The following is a 16,281-nucleotide window of genomic DNA, read 5'->3' on the forward strand; positions in this document are numbered from 1 at the left end:
TTGATGAAGAAATAAAGCATAACTATCGGCACCCACTTACCTGAGAGTAAGCCCCATGAAACACAGAGACTTACTTCTGAGGTAGACATGTATACCACTGTACAGTAAGTTAACTTTGCAGTGAATTCTTAATGTGCACCTAGATATCACTTCCTGCACAGCAGGAGACATGCCTAAGCCTCTTTGCAAAGTTTTCACATTCTGCATTTGCCATTTGGGGAGTGGATTATTTAACATCCACCTGAATTTATTGTGTGGTAGTATTTGCAGGAAAAAAATTATTGGATGGACCTGATCTCAGATGAACCTACCACAGGAAAGATGCTTCCTTGTTTCTAGAAGGTTCCACAGACTATTAGAAAATTAAATGCACGTGGGAAAATTGCACTAAATGGAAAGAGAAAGCCAGCAGTCAGGCTAACTCATTTTCACAGAAATTGCTTCTAAGGGCATCCAGACATTTTACTTCCTAACATCTTTCTCAAAGGACTAGAGACTTGCTTAAGGGAAGGGAAGGGAAGGGAAGGGAAGGGAAAGCTCAGAGTCTGGGGCTCCTCCTGTGGGTGCAAATGAAGGTGCTGCGTTAGTGATCCCCACATTAAAACTAAGGAAGAAAAACTAGTGAAGTATCCTGTAGCAGACAGGAAGTCATCATTAAGGAGCTGCATCATGTGGCCAGAGCAGCAAGAGCAAGAAGTTTGGATTTTTATCCATTTATTACTATTGATTTCATTTACACTCCACCTCCCCCCGCCCCCAGGAATCCAAGGCAGCTTTTTAATTGTTGGGTTTTATTAGTGATCTTATGCTACATTTGTTGGAAACTAAAATCAATTGCAATATTATATGGTCATCATTGCAGTCAAAGAGCCACTAAGAAAGTAGCTGCAAGCACTACTAAGAAAATCTTCAGAATCAATAGGATGTATAAATGTATAATTCAGAATTATTAATGAAAAGTAAAGTTGCAAAAAGAAGACAGAACAATTCAGAAATGGTAAAAATGAAGAGGTTTTTTGTGTCAGTATGTAGCACTCCACATTACTCACCTGGTGTTCTGCTGCCTGGCACCTTCATATACAACTGGACTGTATTCATTCCCAGGATTGTATGACCAACATGACTGAGGAGATTTCCTGCTGATACCACCCGCACAAAAGCAGGAAGCTTTGTAAGTTCATGAAGCTGTAGCTTCCACCTGTTGTAAAACAGCAAATTAATCCATGTGGTATTTGGAGATGCAAAAACCAATTACATTACTTACACATTTACCCTAAAAAGCACTTCATATTTGTACACAAGTAAAATCTATTGACCCTTTTGGGAAGCTGTATCAGATAGCTAATTTATACTGTCTTAAGCCTTTTTCATGAACAAAAACCCAATGCCCAGCCACAATAGGCTGCGTAGGATCGCAGAATGATTATGGTGGTTTGCTGGTTATGAGAACTAACAAATCCAACTGCTTTCTTTCACTGAGAGCCTCATGCTCTGCTTCCATCTACATTCATTTGGTACTCCTGTGGGTAGCCAATGTACTGGATGGCTCCCAGCAAAACTTGCACCAGACCTTACAAAAGGTTTGGTTGTAAGTTGCTTTGGCTTGCCTTGGGAAAGATAAAGTGACTATCAAATCAAATCATGTCGAATCCAATCAAACTCTAGGACCATAGCCTTCATAGCTGATGCCACCCTGGACACCACTCAATTCTCCACAAGAGCCATGGCTCCAACACTGAGATGCTGACACACAAGCATGCACAAGGTCTTTCACCTGGACCTTTCATGAGCAGAAAGCTGTTTGGAGATTACACCTTAACGAATATGTTGGTAGACCCCAAGGAAGAAAAGAATACAGTGTCCACCACATACATGGGAGATGAAAAGTGATAATTTCACAGAACAACCTTCCCATATCAGGCACCTTCACACTCCTTTTGTATATCCATAACCTCAGGACGAAGCACAGCACTCTAGAGTTTTGGAACTAAATCTCACCATGTCTCTCCCCTCTTTACATTAGGCTCAGGTGAGGCAGTGAGCATGTGAGATCAGTGTTCAGAATCAGTAATGGATAGTCTAGTAAACTGAAGCCGAATTCTGCTAAAACAGAAATTATTTTAGAGTATGGCTCATATGCCCATGAAGGTGCTGTTCAACCTGTTCTGGATAGTCCTGCACTCCTGAAAAGGACCAGATATGTAGTCTGTGGATGCTTGTCACTGAAGGTCCAGTGGTATTAGAGTCATAGGGTGCCTTTCACTGGATGAGGCTAGTGTGTTAACTGTGTCCCTCTCCTGGGCAGAGATAACCTCACTAAGGTTATCCATGTTCCGGTAATCTCTCATGCAGATCACCACAATGCATTTTATGTGGGGCTGCTTCTGAAGCCTGCTCAGAAACTGTAGATGATTAAAAATACAGCTGAACATACGAACTGAAAAGGAAGCAGGAAGGGTTCAGTCTCCTTTGCTCTGGATCACATACCCTCAACATCTTCCCATATCTGTGTCCATCTAGCTTGGTGTACCATATTCATAACACTACCTAAAATAATCAGAACTTGCTAGATTCAGGATGCTATCAAATCCAGCACTGTTCTATTAATTATCTTACCTAATTTATAAAATAAAGGTACAACAGTCAACACTCCATATTATTGACCCAGGGGATGCAGCTCAGTAAAATTTAAGTAAATAATACAATCCAGGAAAAAATATTCAAAGTTTGGTATCCTGAGAAGATTTGGTCCCCTGTGGTGACTATGTACATGTAGCTTTACTTACTTTTTGTCATCTGAAAGATCAATGTTGGTCCCAAATTTGATAGTTTTAAAAGGTCCTTTTTTCCTCCTCCCAGAGCTATAAAATAAATAGATTAATTAATTATAGTTATAAATTTTAACTAAAAAAAAAAACCAGCATCTTAAAATGTGACTTTCCTAGCCTGTGTGTATTTTAAACCCAAGTGATCACCATGAGCTAGGAATGCATTTTTGTGTGAAAGGCTATGAAACAATGTAACTATTTAATTTGAAGTCAATCTGTAAAAATTTGGTAATTCAATTAAAAAAAAATTCAAAAGAGAAACCATTTTGTTACTGAAATCAGATTACTGGACTGAGCATGTGCTATTAGTTACCCTGTTCCTTAATTCTAAGGGTTTGTCTACCATACCCTGCCACTAGTTTGCACCTCACTGATTGGTGAATCTTGGGGTTCTAGTAAAAAAACAACACAGATTCTACAAGGCTACAAGTTTGTTCATGCCTGTGCTGGGGGCAATGTAAAATAGAAAATATATTCATGAGTTATGCATATATATGATTAGAAATGGAAACATTAAGAATACAAAACACACAATACATATGTATCCAGACATAAAAAAATCAATGTAGTTCTGGAAATGTATGTGGCTGAGAAAACCCTCTTCACCAGGTTAAGGTCTGAGGCGACTACATTTCTTTCCATTGAAGATGGAGAGCTGATGTATTAATACACTTACTCTATCGCTTCTCCTTACACTGTGACCTAATTCATACATGCTTCCAGTTACTTCTATGTGGTGTAATCCCATTATGCAGGATGCATGCATGTGAATACCAGTGGAGCTGATCACATTGGTCTTGACCACATTCTCTCACCTCGTTAAATATGTGGAAAAACCACATGAAATCAACCCCACTCATTCTGGAGTATAGAGTGCTTTAAGAAGCAGCTCCTATGCTGTTGGGAGCACATGTGAAGGGGACCTACTGAATTCTATCCACTCACTTATCAGAAGATGTTGATTCACTATCTGAATGGTCCTTATGGTGAATTTTTTTCTCATTTTCCTCCTGCAAAAGTCAAACATGACATTTTTAAAAATCAAATTCTACAAATATTTGGTAAACTTAAACAGTACAGTATGGAACAGCTATTGATACCTCTATGAAAAGTGATTTTACTGGGAGATGCCTAAAGTCATTGCCTCCTCTTTTGACCACGAGAAAAGCCACTCAGCTCATGAAAGGCTTAGTTTACAGGATAATTTTAATCATCTCAATGAACAACCATAAAAATATCATCCCCTGAGCAGCACCCACATTTTCATCATCATCATCCTATCTGACTGGCTTGCCCCAACCACTCTGGGCAACATCCAGCAAAATATAAAAACACAATAAATAAAAACACAACGGCATCAGTATATCTATAATTCCAACATTAAAAAAACTTGAGAGAGAGAGAGAGAGAATACTAAATGTAGGGCACACTCTTCTACAGTTGATTCTAATTTGCACTATTCTTTCTTGCTTCTAATTCCAGAATTCTGTTAGTTAATGGGAGAGTAAACCCAAAGCTGGCTGAAGGACTTGTGGAAGCAGCATTAAGTGCCACTGTATCAATAATATGACCTGCCAGCGGGCTGGCACGCAGGCTGTTGGATGCCCTCTGGTATACCCACAGAAAGCTCTGCAGTTGTACATGTGCCACCAGCCACGTTCTGGAAGTGATTTGCAGGAGAGAAAGGGAGAGCATTTCAGGGGCATATCGAGAAGAATGTGGAGCCAAAAGATCCTAAGACTTCATTCCCCCAACAGGTCCCTTAAAAGGGCCCAGGTCTACTCTTGCCCTGGGTTAGTGTAACCCTTTTTTCTCCCAAGTGTGTCAATTGGAGTGGGAAAAGGGAGAAAAGAGAAGAAGGTCTCTGCCTCAGCCACAGTTAGCCAGTGGGGAATTGGATGTGGTGGTTGCTCCACTACAGAATCTCCACGTTTTACTATCTAACATATAAAAAACCAGAAAGCCTTTGAGACATTCCTTTTCATCTAACAGTATTACATTTGTCCAAAAACTATTCGAACATGTGTTTCATTTCCCTATGTTTTCCACTTGGAAAAGTAGGGCCCCACTCATGAACCACCCACAGTTCTATTGCGCTCAATGCTTTGACACATTCTCTGATCTTTCTAGCTTACCTTTTTGCCCTCAGAATCAAAGAGGCTTAATGCTTCTGGAAGCCCCCACCCTCCAACAGCGTTGGACTTATCTGGGAGAATACAATGCTGGCTCCCTTCTCCAACCAGCAGCCGAAAATCTTCAGTGGATATCCCATTTCCCCCATCACCATTGGCAATCTAGAAAAATCCCATTTGTGTCCCTGATCAGCCCAACAAAGTACTATCAGAATCTCAGAATGTACCCACCCACCAAACCAGTCCAGCTTCCATTTCTTTTGTCACCATTTTTTGCCTTGCTCACAGCCCCTGTTGGTTCTTTCACATTCTTCCACCATATGTAACCCCAGGCTACATTCTCTTAGTAAGTATTTTAGATTTAATATTACAATGTCTATCTTTTGTTCCTTTGTTTCTCATTTCCTACTGCAAGCAGTAATCTAAACCCCCCTTCCAAATAATTTCGCACAAATAATTTCAAATTGTATCTATTTATTAAGCAGAGGTTGTTTTTCACTGTTTCTCTTATACGTGCATCAGCCCGCTGATATTACTGGGTTTGTATACCTCTTAAGCTCTCTCAAGGCAGCCCATGTTCCAAGACTGTGCTAGATATTAGTAGTTAGAAACACAGGCACACACCCCGGTATAGTTTTCATAAAGCATGAAACAACTTGGTAAACAGACTTTTCTTCCTCAATATGGTAAATGTTGTGGCAACTGCATAAAAACGAACAGAATGCAACTGCTAACTTATAGCAGATTGCAGGTTGTTCTGTACCAAATATAAAAACAGTGCAAGCAAGCATGATTTCTCCACATTTAAGAATAACATTTTCAATATATAAAAATACTGGGGGAGGTGTTGTTTTTGTTTGTTCATACTATATGCATTTTTGTGGTTTTATATTGTAAACCACCTTGTAAACTTTGGGTGAAGGGTGATATAGAAATTTAACAGACAAACAAACAAACAAATGTTTGGTTGTTTTATAAAGGTAAGGAATGTTTATTTTATAAAATGTTAATAATAACTTTTTATCATGCTTAGAATAGTTATATATATTTGTTTTATAACCTCAAAGGAGGACCTAACTGCAAACAACAAGGTATTTTAGCCACCTTGGTTATCCTGCTGTAAATGACTGTACATATTCTACTGTATCTCAAAAACCTATGCTTTTGGAGTAAAGTTAAGTGTGCCTGTATGATACAGATCAGGAACAGATCTTAACTGACAAATAAATTATAATGCCCCACTTACCCTTAATGATTCCTGGAATGAAGAGGCCTGGTACTGTGCATATTTAGCAATGGTAGTTTGAGATTTACTGCTTTCACAACGCCATATTTTCTTTGTTCCAGTGGGGTCCCAGTTTTCATCCGATGGTTGTAATAGCTGTGTCCTTACTTCTACTAAGTGTTCGTTATTAGCTTCTACCAATGTTTTGGTAGAGAAGAGTCCTAGATCTAGGGAACAAGCATGTACTTAAACTGAGAGCACTGCTGCTGCATGAACAGCAGAGATAAATGAGTAAGCAAGCTAAAGCTTTAGACGGTACTAGCTATGAGCACATTAATACATAATCAATTCAATAAATATTTCTCAGCTAAATCAAAACCTGCTTAATAGTTTCAGGTTTTCATAAAACTTTCTTCAGCCAAATCTCCTTTAAAAGGATGGTAGATTTCACAAAGCAAAAAGCTACCAAAACCTGTGACAGATGTCCAGGACCCTACCCAGCAGAATCAGCAGAAGAGCCCCTCAGGGCAGCAGAACTGGCTCACCATATTTTGAAATAAGTGACATAATACACATTACCATCTAAAGGCCAGGGGAGCAGAGCACTGTAAGTCCAGAGTCTAAAATTGTGTACTGCAGTATTGGTTAGAGATCAATAAAAATTACTGAGTAGTTTGAATTTGCAGGGTTAGATAGGCAGTTGAGTTCGTAGAACATACCTTACCAGTTCCAGTTCAGTACATTTTTACTGTTTTATGCATTGGCAACTAAAAGACATGTTACCATAAACTATATGAAAACAAAAATACACAGACCAAGTGAGCTGTAAGTACTTTAGGAGCACCTCCACTTCTAAATATTTGTATTAAAGAAAAATATCTAAATATAGGGCCATGCACAATTAAATCATACATAAGTAGACCCTTAAATATCAATGGACAAGTCAACCGATTTCCATGGCCATACTCTGCATTTGACTTAGTTCAATACAGCCCAAACAAAGTAAATCTTTCTAACTCAAACTTACCTAATTTAAGAGCTCCAGCAAGGCCACGTATTACAGTAACAGGATTGTTCGGATTTGTACAAAACTGATGTAAAGGTGGGAAGAAAGCATCACGCTTGTTTTCCAACTACAAAAGTAAAGAGAAAGTTCAGTATTAATGCAAGGAAATAGAATGCAGAGTAGTATCAGTCCCTTGTCATAATGCTTCCTAACAATTACATGCATCATGGCATGGTATTGCTACTCATTAGAAGTTATTTATAGGTTGCTAAGGATACTTCAAGAAGTATACTTAGATCAGTGCTTTTTTCTAAAAGAATGTTTAGGGGTACTCTCATTTTGACTCAAGAAAATCAGGAAAAATAAATACAGTAAATGGACAAAAGTACAAAGACTCACAAAATGTTTAGGGATATGCGTACCCCTGCGTACCCCCAGAAAAAAAAGCACTGGCTAAGATGATATGCAGAAAGCAGTAGCAGTTCATCATGCAACTGTTCTGCAATGATTCAAGATGTGTGCTCTCTAGTGTGTGGTTGTTTTTTCCTAGATGCTATAGAAAAAGTACTTATTGCAGTATTTAGAAAGTTACAAGGGTATGTATGTTATAGGAGTATGTTGGCAACTGAAATATTTGTCAGAGACAGAAACAAAGAGATACATAATCTGAATTCCAGAATGTAAAATGTTAAGCATACAATGACTGCATTTGAACATCCTGCTATACTTTGGTTCTCTGAGACCAAAATGAGTCCAGCTTCATGAGACCTATTAGGCTCACATAATATTTTGCTTCTATTTTTGGTTTGTAATGACAAACTGTAGTTAGTTAACTGTAGTTAATGTCAAGTGTAAAGCAAGGGTGGAGAACCTGTTCCCTCCAAACGTTGTTGGACAAGTTCCATCATCCCTAAATACAAACAGTGCTTGTTGGATCAGCCAGTTGGAGTCTAAAACCATCTGGAGGACCACAGGTTCCACAACCCTAGTTTAAAGCAAGCCCACTTTGAACCATGGTTTTTGAAACTGAATGGTTTGAACTAACCATTGTAAATGTAAACCAAAGTTCTGGGTCTGGCTGTGTGGAAAGAGAGGCAGATCTGGGAATGCGCAGATGTGGGAGGAAGCTAGGCTTGTTCACAGCCTGCTAAACCATAGTTAATATCACATACAAACACAGACACTGAAAGATTTATTCCATGTTATAAACCTGCATTTCCAGGTGGTTTCCAAAATAGGTATTAAAATAGCGGCCAGGCCATGAGCCTGATGAGCTCTTTTTGTTCAGCAGAATTCCTATCCCTTTACAGTATTTGCATTTAATAAGTCATTTTGCTTTATAAACCACTTTGAAAAGCTGTTTAAAATGCAGCACTGGGAGGTGGGTACAAGACAATATGCTTTGTGAAAAATGCTTTGATGCTTACTAGGCCCTTTATAAATCTAAAGGGTTTTATGGATTATAACAAGAGTATTTCTAGTAAAACATGATCAGCATATAGTCTTTTATTTTAAAAGGCAACAAAATGTTCTTACAACTGTCTAGACGATACTTACATAAATACTAGGTGTAGGTGGATTAAGCTTGTCCTTTGGCAGGGGAGGATATGGAGGTGGTGGTGGTCTTGGAGGAGGACATTTATCCAATAAAATGCTACTGTTAGATAAGCCATTTTTACCCAGATTCCTAAGAAGAAACAAAAACAGTTATACAAACACCTGATGAATGCAGAAAAATACCAACCTTTAATTACTATACATACAATTTAAGTTCAAAAGTGAACTGATTATCAAGTGTGAAAAACACACACACTCTCTATACATATATATGAGCTTTTTATATTTGAGTTTAAGATCAATTTCAATAGCAGTTATCTGAAAAATAGATTATTAACTTGAAACATTAAGTAGATTATTGTCTCCATTTTAAAGGAGCATTTGTTCACATGGGGCTGTAGCCAATGTTAGTTCTACTCAGAGTTGATGAACCCAAGTTAAGTCATGTCCATGAATTTCTTTGGTTTTTACTCTGAATAGAACTAATGTTGGATGCAACTCTTGGAAAGTTGGAAGACATCTAATTAGGTTCAGAGAGCATCAACATAAATATATTCAAAGGTATCAGTGCACTCAGAGGAGTAGGAAACAGAGCAAAGGTAGATGCACGCATCTAGTTGCTAAAAGCAAAGAGCTAACTGGGAACTTCATTTACCTCCCCATTTCATAGCCCAGAAGGGAGGGATAGAGAAGAACAGCAGGAAAGAAGGTAGATAGCAAAGAAAACAGCTATGTGACCAGTAAATCCTTCTGACAGAATACAGGAAAGCACATGCACATGAGTACATGGGCACACATACACATTCAAAAGGGTCTGCATTCATACAAATATCAGAGTTATGCCATGGCTGGGGGTGGCGGAAAATTTGAAGTCCAAACCCAAATCTTCTCTTTAAAAACAACACACAGCAAAACTGGTACAGCTTATGAAAGATGCGGATTGTGCATTTTTGGGTTGCGGACCGCGCCAAATGTGGAAGTACCGGAAAGGGTTACTTCTGGGTTTCGGCACTCGCGTATGTGCAGAAGCACAAAGTGTCATGCACATGCGCAGAAGCGCTGAATCACGTCATGCACGTGCACAGGCATAGTGCTTCAGGCTGCAGAATGCAAACGTGCCTCTTGCACAGATCACGTTCGCAACCAGAGGTATGACTGCATTACAATAAATGTATTAAAACTTTAAAAAAGGAGTAATTGTAGCCACTAACTATGGTCTGATCCACCATAGTAAAACTAAACTGTGGTTTAAAGGTGCTGTGGTTTACAGCTGCTGTGCTGCCAGGAGACAAGCAATGGCTTAGTTTAGTGTAATGTCTGAACCTGGTTCATGGTTTGTTTCTTTCCAAATAAACCTTGATTTTGTTCATGGCTTACCACTCATGGTTTCAAAGTAAGCTAAACCACCAATGTGCTACCAGGAGCGTGACACCAGCAGGAGAGGTGGTAGAGTGAAGTGGTGCATGGAATGAACTCATGAATTTCAGCAGTGTGCTCTGGCTTGATGCACGACCACATTTTAAAGATTGTTTAGTATGACTATGGTTTAAAGTGATGTGCAAATAAGCCCTACCGTGTTTTGCAGATCTCATGAGATAAGCTTTATTCAATTTCAGAAGTTTCATAACAGTATAGGAAATGTTTAGAATGATAAATATGCTGCGGGGTCTTTTTTGACATCTCTAGAAACATTCTATTTTTATAATATTTGATGTGAGGTAGTCAAAAGATTTAATTAAACAGCTGTGACTGCATATAGCAAAGAACAGATGAAAAAGAAGTATTTGGGGAAGGAGTAGTGGCTGGATGAAAACATCAGCATTACATTATTATTATTTACTTATACAAGCCAGGATTGAACTTTTAAGCAGATCACGATCAAAACACCCTTCCCCAACCTAGTGCCCTCTAGATATTTTAGAATACAACTATCACCAGCCCCATCCAGAATGGCCAATGGTTGGGGGTGATGAGAGCTGCAGTCCAACAACATCTGGAGGGCACAAAGCCGGAGAAGAATGGTCAAAAGGAAATCTTCCCTGCCCATATTCAATATCAAAATTCAATATGTTGCTTCTCTCCAAAGCAACCCCCAAAGCAGGGGGTCCAATTCTATGCTAACTTTATGCTAACAGGAGATCATCCTGAGAACTGTCGTCATCATCATCACCACCACCACCATATCCCACCTTCCTCTCAAATGAGCCCAGGGAAGCAAACACTTAGTGATAAAACAATAGAAACATTTAAAACAAATCCAATACAGACACAGATTGGGAAAGATCTCAGCTTAAAAGGCAACTGAAAAGAGTACGGTCTTCAGGAGGTGCCAAAAAGAGAACAGAGATGGTGCCTGTCTAGTAATAGTAGTAGTGGTAGTAATAAGAATAATAAATCAAGGGGAGGGAGTTCCAAAGGCTAGGTGCCACAACACTGAAGGCCGTAGTCTGACATGGTGTGGATCTGATAAGATCTTCATCTGTAGAGTGCAGGGGGTCAATTTGGCATATAAAGGATGAGATGATATTTCAGATATCCTAGCCCCAAGCTGAATAGCAATTTACAGTCATCCCTTGGGTTACAGATGTTGTGCGATTTTGGGTTGCGCACTGCGCCGAACCCGGAAGTTCCGGAATGGGTTACTTCCTGGTTTCGGCGCTCGCACATGCGCAGAACCACTAAGTCGTGCTTTGCCCATGCACTAAATCGCGACCTGCACGTGCGCAGACGCAGCGCTGCGGGTTGCGCAGGTGCCTCCCGCACAGATCACGTTCACAACCCGAGCGTCTACTCTATACACCAAAAGCACCACCTTGAACTTAGTCCAGTAGATAATTGTCAGCCAGTGCAATTGTTTCAACAGTGGGGTAACATGCTGGCAATATCCTGCCCCAGCTGCAGCTTCTGGACCAAGCATCAAGAGCAGCCCCACAAAAGTGAATTTGAGTAATCCAACTCAGAGGTTACCAGTGCATGGATGACAGTGGTCAGGCAACCCTTGTTCATAAACAGCTGTAGCTGTTTTACCACCCAAAGCTGGCAGAAGGCACTAGCCACTGAGGTCACCTGAGCCTCTAGTGACGAAGATGGATCCAGAAGTACCCCAACTACAAACCTGCTTTTCAAGTGAGTACAACCCCATCCAAAGCAGGCAACTGATCAATTGTCCAAAAACAACTATTTCTTTGATTTAAACACTACAATTCAATAGATGTGTTATAAAATTAAATAATATTTATTTAATTCTGGAATCTATTGTTAGAATATATTAATTGTTAGAATATATTAATTTCTGGAGGGTTTGATATGCTAAGTGAACCAAAATAAAAATGAAAAGCTACAGAGAAAAATGGTAATTGTAATTATAATTATTCTTCTATTGGTAAGGTGTTAAGAGAACTTTGTTCAGTGCTTCCTGCGTTGTCTGTTAAGAAAAATTAACAAAATAATGTGTTGCCAAAAAAAAATAACCTCAAAATAAGTTGTCAGAAATAATATGTCTTGCAGAGAAATGTCAATGAAATCAGAATATAAAGAAGACCAACATTTAGTGTTATGAATACATATATTTTTTTGCCTAAAATATAAAGCATCTTTTATTCCTGAAGAATCTTTGAGGATTTCCCAATTCACCTGGAGCAAATAACAATTGCTTCCAAGGGAGTAGACAAGTTGCAGCTACACCAACCATTCTTCTGCCACACCGCTCTATCTTTTCTGTCTTTCCTCTTTCAGGCCATTTAAAGCTGCATACCAGACAGCAAGTGATATGGTAGAGCAGTATTGTAATAGTTGCATGCACTCTCCCTAACCCTCTCATCTTAAGGAGACAGTAGAATTGTGTGCATAACACTACAGTGACGTGGGCGGGAAGAGGATGAGAAGTTTGGGATGTGTATGTCTGGCTTCTGTTTAGTTATTTTTTAAGGATGAATTAACCACAGTATTAACCACCTTTCTTCATTCCACTTTGTCAAACAATATGTTATTTTTCTATAACTTCTAGAAATAAATCTGAAATCCTTTTAATCTTCTCGGGCCTTACAAGTATACGCAAAGGGGAAAAAATGGGGAAAACAAATTATATTCAAGGAAGATGAATAGAGATGCTTAAAAAGGTTTTAACTCTATTAAATATAGTGTGAAATCCTATGTTCTGCTCCCACTCGCAAAATGACTGTCCATCCAGAGAAGGCATTGCCTAACTTAAAGGGAGGGGATGGGGGAATATTTTTCCAAACTCTGCTAACCTTTTCTGCTCCCTACACTTGTAAAATATCTGTTCTAGAAGGTTGGAGAACCCTCCAGAACAGTGTGGAACGTTGTAGGGAAGGTTGCAGGGGGGGGAGGAGGAATTGAAGAACACCTGTACCCTGCTGGACTTCCAGTATGGAAAGCCTCTGCTAGTTCACAACTCATTCAGTGAGCAGAATGGCAGCAAAGGATTCATTAATCAACAACATATTAATAAGCTCTGTTGTTAAATATTTACTAGTATACTGCTATTAAATTAATAATGGCCAAGTTACTAATTAGCTGCTGTGGAACCATTTCAAATAGGGAGATAACATTTCAGATGATTGCAAGACTAACATTCAAATGGATTTTAAAGATTTTGGTAATTACAAGAAACAATAATAAAAGAATAAGGATGGGAAGGCTTGGAAAGTAAGGCAATACTGAGCCCAGTAGGGTTGTATCTATGCTAAGGTCCAATGTGTAGATTATATATTTGCTTACAATTCTCTTTCCATTTCCAGAAGTCACACCTTATTTTTAAGCAAAACAAAATGTAAGATCTAAGTGAGATATTAACTAAGCCTCAGCAATGACTTCTATTAAGTTGCAATTCACAGTCAAGCTTTGAAAAACAAGTTCTTATGTGTCTAGGCTACTAATACATAAAACCCTTCACTCACGTGCTACTGAGGTTATAAATATTAAACATAAAGCTACAAAGCTACTAAATATAAAATGCAACACAGAGCTATGTACAAATGTTCTACACAGCTTGTCTCGTGTGCAGATGGAGTTCCTGGAAAGCACCAGTATCTTTATTTAATGCACTATTGGGGGCATGGCAGTAAATGAAAAGGGTGTGTAACTAGTCAGAAATGAAATTTCACTGTTGCTAACAAGTTTGCTCAGCAAATTAGGAGTGCTATACTTTTACCGAGCATGATAAAAGAATGCAAGGATATTAACTGAATATTTAAAATCTAATAAAACATTTTACCAATATTTATACTAGGAATTACCTGTAAATATTTTATTCAAGTATTTAATTTTTCTCATTGATTTTAAACTTGTTGTTTGCTGCCCCGGGCTCCTTAATAATCAATGGAGGGTGAAATAATGCAGAATATATCATAAAATGCCTACAAGTGGTAGCTCATGCTTCCAACAATATACAGTTCTCGTTAATCTCATCTTAATAGACCACAGCGTAGAAAAAATGAACAGAAATTTAATGGCAAGCATCATTCAATGGAACATCTTTCAAATAAGAATAGGTTTAAAAGGACAGATTAAAAAGCAGAATACAGGTAGCAAAGGGATTCCCAGCAATTAAGACAGATGCTGAAATTCAGTAGCTTTACAACAAATCTTTACACATAGTATACACGACTACAGAATTCAGTAACATGACATTAGGAGTCTTGTTGCACCTGCTGCTCTATGATCTCTTACATTATCGGTCAGTCCCCAACGCTTTTCTTCCTTCTCCTACCCTACTTTATATTTTCTTGTCCATTCTAACGTAAACAAAGAATATTGTAGCACTTTAAAGGCTAACCAATTTATTATGGCATAAACTTTCATGAATTAAGAGTCCCGTTTATCAGATGCATTGAACATTATCCTTAGTTGACAGGAAAAGAAACTCACGGGTGCAAATTTTTAACCTCTCTCTACATCCATTAGTATTTATACCTGTCACTCAAGGATAACATTCCTTGAATATGATTAAATAGACGCTAATCCAAGAAAGCTTATGTCATAATAAATGTTAGCCTTTAATCCAACTTCAGGGTTCTGGACCCTCTCATTTCTAAGGCCCAACTGTGCTTCTGTAGTAATCTTCTTCCCTCTGTGTTACCTCAGATGGCAGGGAGAATGTAAAAAAGAGTAGGGGAGAGAGCACATTACATACATAAACACTAGGAAAAATTTGGGGGGGGGGTTGCGTATCTGTTAAGAGTCACAGAAAGTCAACACTACTCCCCTGCATCTTATAGTTGCAATTATTAAGGGACAGAGTAAAAGAGGACCACACTGCACACAAAAGTTCTGAAGCACTGTGACAGCTACTGGGCAGGATCGAAAGAGCTAGTTTAGGGTTGACCAGGAACTTCTATTTACCCAAGGGAATTTCCAATTTTCCTTTGAATTGAGGCCAACTACCCTTTACTATACAACTGTTAGAAGACATCTGAAGGCAGCCCTGTATTGGCAAGCTTTTAATGTTTAACGTTTTATGACGTTGCCCTGAGTGGCTAGGGCAACCCAGTCAGATGGGTGGAGGAGTACTACTACTACTACTACTACTACTACTAATTCAATGCCACCCTTCCTGTGAAGATCACAGGACAGTTTATAATATAAAAAACACAAAAAATGCATACCATAATAACAAACCAAAACAATACCCCCCGAGAATTCAAAATAGATGGTTTAATTGGCCAAAGGCCTGGGAGAACTGGAATGTTTTTGCCTAGCACCTAAAGATATGTAATGAAGGTGTCAGGCAAGCCTCCCTGGGGAGAGCAATCAATAAGCAGGGAGCCACTACAGAAAAGGCCCATTCTTGTGTTGCCACCCTCCAGATCTCTCGCAGCGGAGGCACACAAAAAAGGGCCTCAGAGGATGATCTCCCCAAATGGGGAGAGGCAGTCCTTGAGGCACTGCAGTCCTGAGCCATTTAAGGCTTTATAAGTCAAAACAAACACTTTGAATTGAGCCTGGAAACTAACTAGCAGCCAGTGCAGTTGGTCCAGGATCAGTGTTACATGCTCAAACTGTCTTGTCCCAGTGAGCAACCTGATTGCCGAATTCTGCACCAGCTGAGGATTCCAAACTATCTTCAGAGGCAGCCCCAGGTATAATGCATTGCAATAATCTAACCTGAAGGTTAAGGTAAAGGTAAAGGGACCCCTGACCGTTAGGTCTAGTCGTGGACGACTCTGGGGTTGCAGCGTTCATCTCGCTTTACTGGCTGAGGAAGCCAGCGTACAGCTTCTGGGTCATGTGGCCAGCATGACTATGCTGCTTCTGGCGAACCAGAGCAGCGCATGGAAATGCCGTTTACCTCCCGCCGGAGCAGTACCTATTTATCTACTTGCACGTTGACATGCTTTCAAACTGCTACCAGCACAGAAAACAGAAGTTAGACTATCCTTGTCCAGATAGGGGCACAGCTCAGCCACCACCAAAGCTGATGAAAGGTGCTGCATGCCACTGCGGTCACCTGAGCCTGTAGTGACAACAATGGATCCAGAAGGACCCCCAAGCTGTGTACCAACTCCTTCAGAG

The 16,281-nt window shown here is 39.4% G+C and overlaps 1 protein-coding gene across 4 annotated transcripts in view; it reads right to left on the bottom strand.

Moving 5' to 3' along the window:
• The window catches only part of KDM6A (lysine demethylase 6A), a 103,586-nt gene that overhangs the window by 14,574 nt on the left and 72,731 nt on the right, over positions 1–16,281 (bottom strand). For 3 of the 4 annotated variants that reach the window (XM_053386871.1, XM_053386870.1, XM_053386868.1), the window contains 6 exons: positions 8,749–8,878; positions 7,213–7,318; positions 6,207–6,412; positions 3,774–3,838; positions 2,787–2,861; positions 1,050–1,198 (listed from right to left, as the gene is read on the bottom strand). In XM_053386871.1, the coding sequence (XP_053242846.1) occupies positions 1,050–1,198; positions 2,787–2,861; positions 3,774–3,838; positions 6,207–6,412; positions 7,213–7,318; positions 8,749–8,878 (731 nt within the window). Of the gene's footprint in view, positions 1–1,049; positions 1,199–2,786; positions 2,862–3,773; positions 3,839–4,890; positions 5,123–6,206; positions 6,413–7,212; positions 7,319–8,748; positions 8,879–16,281 lie in introns of those variants that run through there. The other variant, XM_053386872.1, reaches the window with a different exon arrangement.

Source organism: Podarcis raffonei, chromosome 4 (assembly GCF_027172205.1).
Source record: "Podarcis raffonei isolate rPodRaf1 chromosome 4, rPodRaf1.pri, whole genome shotgun sequence".
In the NCBI taxonomy this organism is placed as follows: Eukaryota; Metazoa; Chordata; class Lepidosauria; order Squamata; family Lacertidae; genus Podarcis; species Podarcis raffonei.